The sequence below is a fragment of the Bison bison genome, unplaced genomic scaffold (assembly GCF_000754665.1).
Source record: "Bison bison bison isolate TAMUID 2011002044 unplaced genomic scaffold, Bison_UMD1.0 scf7180017864167, whole genome shotgun sequence".
In the NCBI taxonomy this organism is placed as follows: Eukaryota; Metazoa; Chordata; class Mammalia; order Artiodactyla; family Bovidae; genus Bison; species Bison bison.
Window position 1 is genome coordinate 1,052,893 of NW_011494739.1, and position 11,402 is coordinate 1,064,294.

The 11,402-nt window shown below is 46.2% G+C and overlaps 1 protein-coding gene across 1 annotated transcript in view; it reads right to left on the reverse strand.

The window, feature by feature from the left end:
- Positions 1-11,402, reverse strand: part of TTLL9 (tubulin tyrosine ligase-like family, member 9) — a 49,671-nt gene that overhangs the window by 14,539 nt on the left and 23,730 nt on the right. Inside the window, exons 6-10 of the mRNA XM_010841738.1 lie at positions 7,936-8,004; positions 7,208-7,282; positions 6,003-6,093; positions 4,918-4,958; positions 3,998-4,085 (exon numbers count right to left, since the gene is read on the reverse strand). Of these exons, the coding sequence (XP_010840040.1) occupies positions 3,998-4,085; positions 4,918-4,958; positions 6,003-6,093; positions 7,208-7,282; positions 7,936-8,004 (364 nt within the window). The remainder of the gene's footprint in view (positions 1-3,997; positions 4,086-4,917; positions 4,959-6,002; positions 6,094-7,207; positions 7,283-7,935; positions 8,005-11,402) is intronic.

An 11,402-nucleotide genomic window follows, 5' to 3' on the forward strand; every position in this document is an offset into this window, starting at 1 on the left:
TTATTGTCCCCAGTGCTGGGGAGCTGGGGCTAAATGGGCCCTGTCAATGGGAGGGTAAAAATATGGGGAAATCTGGAAAACAATTTGGCTGATTCCCTTGACCCAATAGTTACACCTCTGTGAGGCCATATAAAGGAAAAAATTTTAATATAGTAAAAGATTTATGAAAAAAATGTTTTTTTACAGCATTGTCTGTCATTATAGGAAAAAACTGCTGCTGCTGCTGCTGCTGCTGCTAAGTCACTTCAGTTGTGTCCGACTCTGTGCGACCCCATGGATGGCAGCCCACCAGGCTCCCCCGTCCCTGGGACTCTCCAGGCAAGAACACTAGAGTGGGTTGCCATTTCCTTCTCCAATGCATGAAAGTGAAAAGTGAAAGTGAAGTCACTCAGTTGTGTCCAACTTAGCGACCCCATGGACTGCAGCCTACCAGGCTCCTCTGTCCATGGGATTTTCCAGGCAAGAGTACTGGAGTGGGTTGCCATTGCCTTCTCTGAGAAAAAACTGACTACTTCGCAAATGTCTGCAGCAAGTACAATAGGATTAGTAAACCAGTGAGTTTACTCAGTGGAATACTTGGTAACTAATAAAAAATGTCTATAAGGAAAATATTTAATGTTCAATGAAAAAAAAGGTATACTTATTTAGTGGGATTGTTGCAGGAAGGGGGACCCCTCCCAGGGCCTGAAACTGAGCTCTTGTCTAACACTCAGAAATGAATCGTCTGAGGAAACACGTGCTGACAAGGCAAGAGATTTTATTGGGAAAGGGCACCAGGGCAGAGAACAGTAGGGTAAGGGAACCCAGGAGAACTGCTCTACCACATGGCTCCCAGTCTCAGGTTTTATGGTGATGGGTTGTCTTTAGCCAATCATTCTGACTCAGAGTCCTTCCTGGTGGTGAACACCTTGTTCAGCTAAGAGGGATGCCAGTGAGGATTCGGGGAGGTGGTTGGACATGTGGGGTCTCCTTTTGACCTTTCCTGAACTCTTCCGGTTGGGGGTGGCTTATAAGTTCTGTGTTCCTTACCAGGACCTCCTGTCATAAAATGCAGATGGTTACTATAGTGCCTAGCCAGGGTGGGCGGTTTCAGTCAGTGTGCTTCCCCTAACAGGATCACTCATATATAAAAGGGTAGGCAACAACAAAAATTTCAGAGGAAATACATCAGAAAGGTTATTTCTAGTGTGACTAGAAAAGGTTTCTCTTCCTCCCTCCTCCTTTTTGTACATTTCTCCTGGATTTTCCGATTTGTCTTCAAAGAGCTATACTTTTATTATGAAGGCTATATCCTTTAAATGTTTTATTATCTTTATTATTAAAGTAATGCATATCGGTTGCAAGAATAGTTCATAATATAGAGAAATATTAAAGTTAAAAATAAATGTTTCTTGACCTGAATCCCAGGGACAGGGGAGCCTGGTGGGCTGCTGTCTATGGGGTCACACAGAGTCAGACACGACTGAAGTGACTTAGCAGCAGCAGCAGCAGCAGACCTGATTTTAATCTTCTAAATTTTTTAAAGTTAATAGATTCGTGAACCTCCTTTCATATTTTCTTCTAAACGGAAATGTAAAAGCAAAAGATGGGATTGTAAACACAGCCCGATTCTACACGCACATGTGGTTTCCACCTCACATTCTACCACAGACACCTTTTTTTTCCCCTGGCCGCACTGTGGGATGCTTGTGGGATATTAGTTCCCCTACCAGGGATCAAACTCTGGTCATCAGCAGTGAAAGCACTAAGTCTTAAACACTGGACCATTAGGGAATTCCTGTAGTTACTTTTCCATGACATTTCAATCACCTCACTGTATTCAACAGCTACACAGGATCACGGAAATGCTTTATCATTCATTTCACCATCCCTCTATGGTGGATTAAGCTGTTTCTGCTTGTTTACTATTAGTGTTGAGGTGAATATTTTTTCATTTTGAGTATGTGTATCTGATTTATGTATTTGAATAATTGTATATTATTATTATTATTGTATAATATTGTATATTAATATTATTATTTTGCAATCCAAAGTTGCTTTATTATTTTAAAAGTTGGTGTGTAATATCTGAAGCGAATAAGGCAAAATATTAATAACTGCTAAATCTGGATGGTAGATGCATAGATTTCTGTTACAGCCTTTCCTGCAGTTTTCTATATAATTTAAATATTTCAATATTTAAAAATTAAAAGCAATTAAACAAAGGGATGAAAACTATGTGTATTCACTCACAGTGAAAACAGCAAAGCCTTGTTAAACAGAAACTAGCCGTGGAGAGTCCTCAATTTAATAAGGCTCTATGGTGCCTAGAGGCAAACAAACATTTTAAAATGAGGGCAGGAGGACCAATAATGTGTACTGAGTAGTCACTCTGGGTTAGGCACTGTCTAAATGCTTTACATGTATCGTTTAACTTTATTTAGTTTTAGGTTTTTTCCTTGGCCACATGGCATGTGCGATCTTAGTTCCCTGGAATCAAACCCGCGCCTTCCACAGTGGAAGCATGGAGTCTTGACCACTGGACTACCCAGGGAAGTCCCTCATCTAACCTTAATAAGAAATGAGGTGGCAAAAAATGAAACTAAAATAAATTCAATGAGTTGCCTATGACAAATTCTTGTTAGAATCACAAAATAAGATATACTGGAAATGCTAACGTTGGCTAAACAGAAGGAAACAAATTGTAGAAAATACTCAGGAAGGCCTAAGCCCTTCTGACATTCAGGGAATGCAAATGTATTACCTTGGACAGACACTTAATTGAATGATGAGATTAAGGCAGAGCGATGTGAATTGGCTAAAAGCATTAGCTGGATTGCCCAAGCCAGAAGCTTGGCAGCATCACTTGCTACTTCCACCTCTCCCATATGAAGGTAACCTAGTCCTGCTGGTTTATCTCCTAAATATTTATTTCTAGATCATTTACCCCTTTTCCTCTGATGCTCATGTCTAAAAGTCTTAAAAACAACGTTTGCTCTTTTTATTTTGACCAGATAATAGACTCACATAGTTCAAAAGTCAAAAGTATAAAAATGTATATAAGGAATATCTCCTTCCCCTAACCCCAACCCTGTCCCCTCCCATTCATTTCTCCTCCAAGTCAAATTCTGTTTCTAGTTTCTTGTCTATCCTTCCAGAGATGTCTATGCACAGATAAATGTATATACAGAGACATACGTTTTAACATGAATGCAAGCGTCCTTTCCACAGAGTTCTACACTTAGTTTTTTTCCAATGAACAATACATCTTGGAGATTATTTCATCAATACATAAGTCACCTCCCCTGGTTCCTTTTTACCAGCTGGATAGTATTCTGTTGTATAAATGAGCCATTCATTCGGTTATTTCCCATTATTATTTTTTTTCTCTCATAACAAGGCTATGCAGTGGATAATGTTTAAATCTCTCTTTTCCTATCCTATATTGTGAGTGTACCTGGAGGATAAATTCCCAGAAAGGAATTGCTGTGTCTGTGCATTTGTTTTTTGATAGAAATTTGCCAGATTGCCGCCTAAGCAGTTGTACAGTTGACACTTCACCAGCAATGTATATACTCCCCTAGCCTTGCCAATACAGCATGTTATCAAAATTTTCATATCTGCCAATTTGGTAGAAAAGGCACTGTATTCGAGTGAATGAGTGAGTCAGTGACTAGGCACATAAAGGGATGTGAACATTTTCCAAAGGGGCTCAACAAGTCCAATCCTATGAATCAAATCAATGTGAAATGACAATCAAGCAAGGATGCTTGGGGTGAGTTGCTATGAGCATAGCAGGACTGTTTCCCTCAGGTCACTGGGGGATCTCCCACCCCCTCAAGACTGTAAGTTCCCTGAGGGAAGGGACCAGGGCTGTTTTTTTCACTGCTGTATCTCCTATGCCCTGATGGGAGTTTGACATCTATGGAATGAATAAGTTATCTCAGGACCAGCCAGAGGACGGGAAGGGCAGGGTGCCTGGAAGATGCTGGGGGCGGGTGGGGGAATCCTAGGATACACTGGTCATCGATGCTGTTCAGTGTGAAGCGGGTGTTGGAGAATCGGGCGAAGCCATCCCGGTACAGCCAGGCCCGCAGTGGGATGTACTATGGGGGAGGTGGGAATGGAGAGAGAGAAAAGGGAAGGAGGATCAATTCCAGCACTTTCACACCTCCTGGCTTTTGCACCTGCTGTTTCCTCCATCTGAAATGCTCTGCCTTCTTTCCCACATCATCCTGCAAGAATCTGCCCAAATATCAGCCTTCTGATTCGACCCCCTCTTTCCAGCGGGTAGGAGTGGGTATGGAGAGATGCAGAAGGGAACAAAATTAACGGGCCTTCCCTCTGCTCCACCACCACAACTGACACCCGCCAGACGGTGAGCTCCAGGAGGGCAGGGGCCGAGCCTGTCTTAGACACTCCGATGTCCCGTGCCCAGCATATTGTACCATGAAGGTTTAAGTGTTGAATGCATGGGTGGAGGGAGTACAGCAGCTGTTTGGTTAAGAGAGTCCATTGTCAGGATCCGAATCCCTGCTCTGCCACTCACAGCTGTGTGACCTCGAGCAAGTTGCTCAACCTGTCTGATCTATCTCCTTATCTGTAAAATGAAGCAAACAAAAGAACCTACCTCCCTGGTTAATTAGAAGGACTGAAAGAAAGAAAATCTGCTAAATACTGGGCCTGGTACTTAGTAGGTGCTCAATAAATGTTGGCTGTGGTTACCACGGATGACTGAACGGAGAAGGAAGGCAGAGATGATCCAGATACTGCGGCCTCTGAGATGGCCAAGCTTGGATCGGTTGACCACCCCCTGGGGTCTCCCAGGCAGGTAAAACCAGACAGCTCACACGGGTGCCCCCAGAATGGCTGTCCTGTCCCCTGGGCCAGCTGCCCTGCCCCCGCCCCTAGGAGAGAGCACCTGTCTTGGTCACTCACCGACATCACCAGCACGTAGACACGCAGGTCAAACTTGCGGCCTGTCAAGCAAGGGGAGAATGAATTGGCATAACAAATACCGATGGTGTGTCCAGTGCCGAGCTAGGTTTGTGGGAGATGGCAGTGGACAGGCCAATGTGAATCCCAATAAAACCACAGGAGGTGCCACGTGCCTGCCTAGCCCAGAGTAGGTGGGGCCTTCAGGCGGGAGGCGCTGCCTGAACAGAGTTTCAGAGGGGACAAAGGGGGCTTGGTCCAAGGGCAGAGTGCAAGGAGACAAGGTCAGTGAGGTCAGCAGGGGCCGGTTTCTGAGCAGTTTTGGGGTCTTGTTCCAGCAACCATGGGAAGCCACTGAGGGGTGTCTGACCCCCCTGGCGACTGTGTGGAATAGAGCAAAGGGGACCAGAGCCATGGGCGTCAGCGAGGAAGGAGAGGTCAGTGGCCAGAACTGGGTATGGAGGCGGCCAGCCAGGTTCAAGAGCTGCGTGGAGGCTTGATGAAGAACCATATGTGGGAGGAGAAGAGAGGGATGTTTCCAGAATAGTCTCCACCTTCTGGCTTGGTGAGGGGAGGACAGTTCTGTCCCCAGGTAGGGAGGCTGAGGGGTGAGCCAGATGGTAAGGGGAGGACAAGGCTGGATTTTAGTCTTGTTGGGTTTGAGCTGCAGAGAGATGCTCGCAAGGGCATGTCACAGACTGTGGGACATCAGGGTCTGTGGTGTGGAGCAAGGTCTTAGCCGGAGACAGAAATCTGGGAGTCACGGGATCTGGGTGGTGATTAAAGTCATGAAGAGGATGGGGGTCACTGGGGGAGGGAGGGGCGGAGGAGAGACCCACGGAAGTCCCCAAGGAAGGACAATGCCTGAGGAAGTGAGAGGGGGCAAGTGATATTAATGCTATTCCATGGGGCCCCTTCAGAGCACTGGCCCCTCTTGGTCAAGACCCTACAGGACAGGGTTCCATCTTTGCATCCAATCATGCCTGGCAGCAGGCTGAGCCCATGACTGGCTGCTGATCCAGGCTTGTTGACTGACTAACCAACCAACCATCCTGTAGAAGGGCAGGGAGCAGAGACGCACATCTCACCTCCTATCAAGTAGGGATTTTCGATGTAACGCTGAGCTACATAGTTCTCCACGGGAATTTCATCTTTCTGGTCATCAGAACTTCTTGTGTCCTAGTTGTAACAATAATTGTTATTAACATTTTGCGGGGGGAGCATTTCCTGTGTAAGAGGCACTGGGTTAGGCACTCTACTTTGGGTATATGATCTGATCCTCAGATCAACCCTGTCAGGAAAGTACTAATGTTATCACCATTTTATAGATGAGAAACTGAAGCACAGAGAGGGGGAGTGACTTGCCCAAGGTCACACAGCTGATGGGTGGTACAGCTGGGAAGTCGTCTCACACAGGCTGGGCCCAGAGCCTGGGCATTTAACATCCAAATCTGTGCTGTCCAATAAGGCAGCTACCAGTCACATGTGGCTATGTACATTTATATTTTAAATTGATTAAAAGGAAATGATATTACATGTGACAGTAAGGATGAAATTCGGAGGCATCATGCTAAGTGAAATAAGCCAGACCTAAACGGACAAATCTTGTCTGATTCCACTTCCACGAGGTGAGAGTAGTGAAATTCTGAGACAGAAGGTAGGAAGGCGGCTGTCAGGGGTTGGGGGCAGCGGGGCAGGAGTTAGTGTTTAATGGGTACAAGGTTCAAAGTTCCAGAAATGGAACACAGTTTGCACAAAACTATGAATGTACTTAATGCCATTGAATTGCACACTTAAATAAGGCTAAACTGAAAAATTTTATGTATATTTTATCATAGTCAAAGAGGAAATAAATTAAAAGTCCAGCCTTTCAAGTTGCCCTAGCCTCATTTCCATTGTCTGGATATTAACATGTCACTAATGGTCAGGACATTAGAGAGCACGAGCGTGTGCCATTCCCCCCACTGGAGAAAGTCCCATTGATGGTGCTGCTGGAGTACCACCCGGGCCTCCAAGGACATTCCTCTCCCTTCTCTTCCTGCGGATTCTTTGCAGCCAGCCCAATTCAGGCCTTTTCACCTCACCATCTGCAAAGCCCTTTCCCACCCATTGTCCCCTTCACGGTAACCTTGTGAGGCCCCAGGGCAAATGTCACATGCTTGGTGAGGTCATCTGGGCCCAAGGGCAGAATTTTCTACATCTACCATCTCCCCCACCCTGAAGATTTGCTTCTCCATCAAAACTGCCAGTTCTTCTCTTTCTGGGGTCCAGGGCCACCCACACCTATACTCACATGGCTTCCAGAGGGGTTGACAGTGTTTCGGGCCGGCTGGGCCTCCAGGCTGGTGAGCTTCTTCCCAGCGGTGCCCTGACAGTTTCATGGGAGGAACAGGGACACACAGTGAGGAGGGGCAATTCATTTATTGTGCCCCTGCTGCGAGCCCACTGGCACAGTAGGCACAGGTGGTGACAGCCTGCTCCTGTCACGCAGCCTGCACCATTACCATCTTTCAGGTTCAGAGGGGTTCGGCGCTTTCCCCAAGACCACAGAGCTGCTGAACGGTGGAGACAGGGTGGGCCAGCATTTCTATTATACAGATTCCTGCACCAAGACAGGCTTGGGTTGGGGGGCAGGGAGAGGGCTGCTTCAGGCTTAGTCCAGGAGCCGGAGGAACAATTAGCCAAACTCCCCCAGCCAGATGAGTCAGAGGCCCAGGAAAAGAGCGTACTGTTCTCTTAGACACACTAACTCATCCTATCTTCAACGGGTACTTTACTATCCTGATTTACTGGGAGCACCAAAAAGTGAAATAACTTGCCCAAGCTCACACAGCTAAGAAGTAGTAAGGTCAGGATTTGAACCCAGGCAATTTGGCTCCAGAGACCCTGCACCCATGGGCAGGCCTGTGGGCAGAGCTCCTTTGCCAGCCCTCCGAGCATTGAGTATGAGGAGGAGGGGCCCCTGATCCTTGCAAGGGGGTAAAGGAGGGTGTGGGGAGGAAGGGGGAGAGGTAAGCTCACCTTCTTCCAGTCCATGATGTCCTTCAGCCTCCGGAAGAGGAAGATGCCCTTCCCCTGTGACCGGGCTACCTGAGGTGGGGGTGAGGGCAGAAAGATTGGCTCTTAGCTCCATGTGGTTCCCTATGGGCCCCTGGACCTGGAGCCCTTCCCCAGCATTTCTCTGACTCCAACTCCTTTGTGGGCCTCGCAGCTGTCCCCAAGGATTGACCCAGTGCAGCCTTGAAGGGGTTGGGACAGAGAAGGTGTTGTCTGGCGGGTGAGAGGGAGGGAAGTAGGGAAGAAAGTGAGAGACTTGGTTCACAAAGGCACACAATTGCATGAATAATACAAAGGAGCAGACAATTAAAAAGCCATTTCTAACAGTCCTGGGAACATATCATCCAATTCTTTTTTTGGAAATCAATTTGCCTTCCTAATTAGATTTTGCTTCAGCTAATACTGAAGTCAGTCTGCCTTTACTGAATTCCAGTATAGATAATTCAAAGCTTCAGAGTCTCAGGGTTGGGAGTATCTTTAACATCATGCAGAGCAGGAGGCACCAAAGACATTGCCCACTCTGCGACATCCCTCTACAGGTCACCTGCCTGACCTTGCACATTCACAAAGCCAGGGAGCTCACTACCCTCCCCCGCCCCTAGATAGCCCATTCCATGGCAGGATAGCTGTATTAGGCAGTCATCCAACAGGTACGTAATAGGTATGCTTGGCTTTATGCTATAGCAATAACCTAGACCTCATGGACTTTCACAGCTTAATCTGTGCTGGGCTAAAATCTATCTGCCTGGTACTGGCCTCAAGGGCCTCCTAGAACAAATCTGACTTCTAGACCCCAGAACAGCCTTTTTTAATTATTTGCAGCCATTGAGCAGGTGACCCAGAGTCGTTTTTCTCCAGCATAAATGCACCCAGCCTGTGCAAATTCTCATTTCGTTCTCATCTTCTTGGAGCATGGCCCAGCTGGTTAAAGAGAAGCTCTTTATACAGTGTGAGATGGACAGAGCTGTCACTGACATGCCTATTCCCGAAGATATCCTCCTAAGGGAAGAATCCTAAAGAGTGGAGAATAAACTTCCTGCATGGTGATTTATCAGGATGGTTGAGACGGGAAATCATCTAATACCTAGCCTGCCGGACTGTCATTTCCAAAAGCAATCATGATATTCCCAGTCCCATATGTCTTCCACAACCTTATTACCCTCCACCTTCCATCAAGAGCAGAAATAGCGTCCCTTCTCCTTGAATCTATGTGAGCCTATAGGACTGTCTCAGCTATTTTTGTGTACAGCAGAAGCGATCCTGTGTGAGTTCCAATATTAGGTCATAAAACGCAGCACAGCTTCCACACGCTTTCTCTTGGAGGATGGTCACCCTGGGAACCCAGCCACCATGCTGTGAGGAAGCTCAGGGCACATGGAGAGGCCCATGTGAAGGGCAACTGAGTCTTCTAGCCCTCAACCCTGGCTGAGCTCCCGGCCAGCAGCCAGTACCAACTTGCCAGCTGAGCTAGTGAGCCAGCTTGGCAGTAAATTCTCCAGCCCTCGGTAAAGCTGCCTTGAAAAATGCTGGAGCAGCCACAAGCCCAGCTTGGAGGCTTGTGAGCTACATCAGAGATGACTGTTGTTTCAAGCCTCTGAGTTTTGGAATGAAGCAACAGAAACCAAAATTTAGGGGAACAGTTCCTAACAATGATGTTAGCAGCTAATATGTCTCAGCGATGAACCAGGCACACAGGTTTCACACTCAAGTCCTCATTAAAGCATTTCAAAAAACTTGTATGTAGGCATTAATATCCCCATTTTGCAGCCAAGGAAACCAAGGGACAGAGAGGTCAAGCCCTCTGCTCAAAGTTACCTAGCTTGTAGGTGACAAATCCAGGCTTGTTAAATCTGTTTCACAAGCCTAGTGCTCACTCAGCTCCTGCAAAATGTGAGGGAGTATGCAGAATTAGGTGATAAACATGGTGTCACTTCTGGGAGCATCAGTGTTACCTGATGAATCGGGAAGAAGATATTTTTATGGTATTTTTATTTAAAGATATGCTATTGATTGGGCTTCCCTTGTGGCTCAGTTGGTAAAAAATCCACCTGCAATGTGGGAGACCTGGGTTCAATCCCTAGGTTGGGAAGATCCCCTGGAGAAGGGAAAGGCTACCCACTCCAGTATTCTGGCCTGAAGAATTCCATGAACTCTACAGTCCATGGGGGTCACAAAGAGTTGGACACAACTGAATGACTTTCACTTTCACTTTCATGTTTTTGATTGGAAAACAATACAAGTGGATTACTAAAATGAACCCGTTTGATTTTGTATCACCTGCAGCCACTCACAGACTGGAAAAGGTCAGTTTTCATTCCAATCCCAAAGAAAGGCAATGCCAAAGAATACTCAAACTACCGCACAATTGCACTCATCTCACACGCTAGTAAAGTAATGCTCAAAATTCTCCAAGCCAGGCTTCAGCAATATGTGAACCGTGAACTTCCTGATGTTCAAGCTGGTTTTAGAAAAGGCAGAGGAGCCAGAGATCAAATTGCCAACATCTGCTGGATCATGGAAAAAGCAAGAGAGTTCCAGAAAAACATCTATTTCTGCTTTATTGATTATGCCAAAGCCTTTGACTGTGTGGATCACAATCAACTGTGGAAAATTCTGAAAGAGATGGGAATACCAGACCACCTGATCTGCCTCTTGAGAAATCTGTATGCAGGTCAGGAAGCAACAGTTAGAACTGGACACGGAACAACAGACTGGTTCCAAATAGGAAAAGGAGTACGTCAAGGCTGTATATTGTCACCCTGCTTATTTAACTTATATGCAGAGTACATCATGAGAAACGCTGGACTGGAAGAAACACAAGCTGGAATCAAGATTGCCGGGAGAAAAATCAATAACCTCAGATATGCAGATGACACCACCCTTATGGCAGAAAGTGAAGAGGAACTAAAAAGCCTCTTGATGAAGGTGAAAGTGGAGAGTGAAAAAGTTGGCTTAAAGCTCAACATTCAGAAAATGAAGATCATGGCATCTGGCCCCATCACTTCATGGGAAATAGATGGGGAACGGTGGAAACAGTGTCAGACTTTATTTTTCTGGGCTCCAAAATCACTGCAGATGGTTACTGCAGCCATGAAATTAAAAGACGCTTACTCCTTGGAAGGAAAGTTATGACCAATCTAGATAGCATATTCAAAAGCAGAGACATTACTTCGCCAACAAGGGTTCGTCTAGCCAAGGCTATGGTTTTTCCAGTGATCATGTATGGATGTGAGAGTTGGACTGTGAAGAAGGCTGAACGCCGAAGAATTGATGCTTTTGAACTGTGGTGTTGGAGAAGACTGTTGAGAGTCCCTTGGACTGCAAGGAGATCCAACCAGTCCATTCTGAAGGAGATCAGCCCTGGGATTTCTTTGGAAGGAATGATGATAAAGCTGAAACTCCAGTACTTTGGCCACCTCATGCGAAGAGTT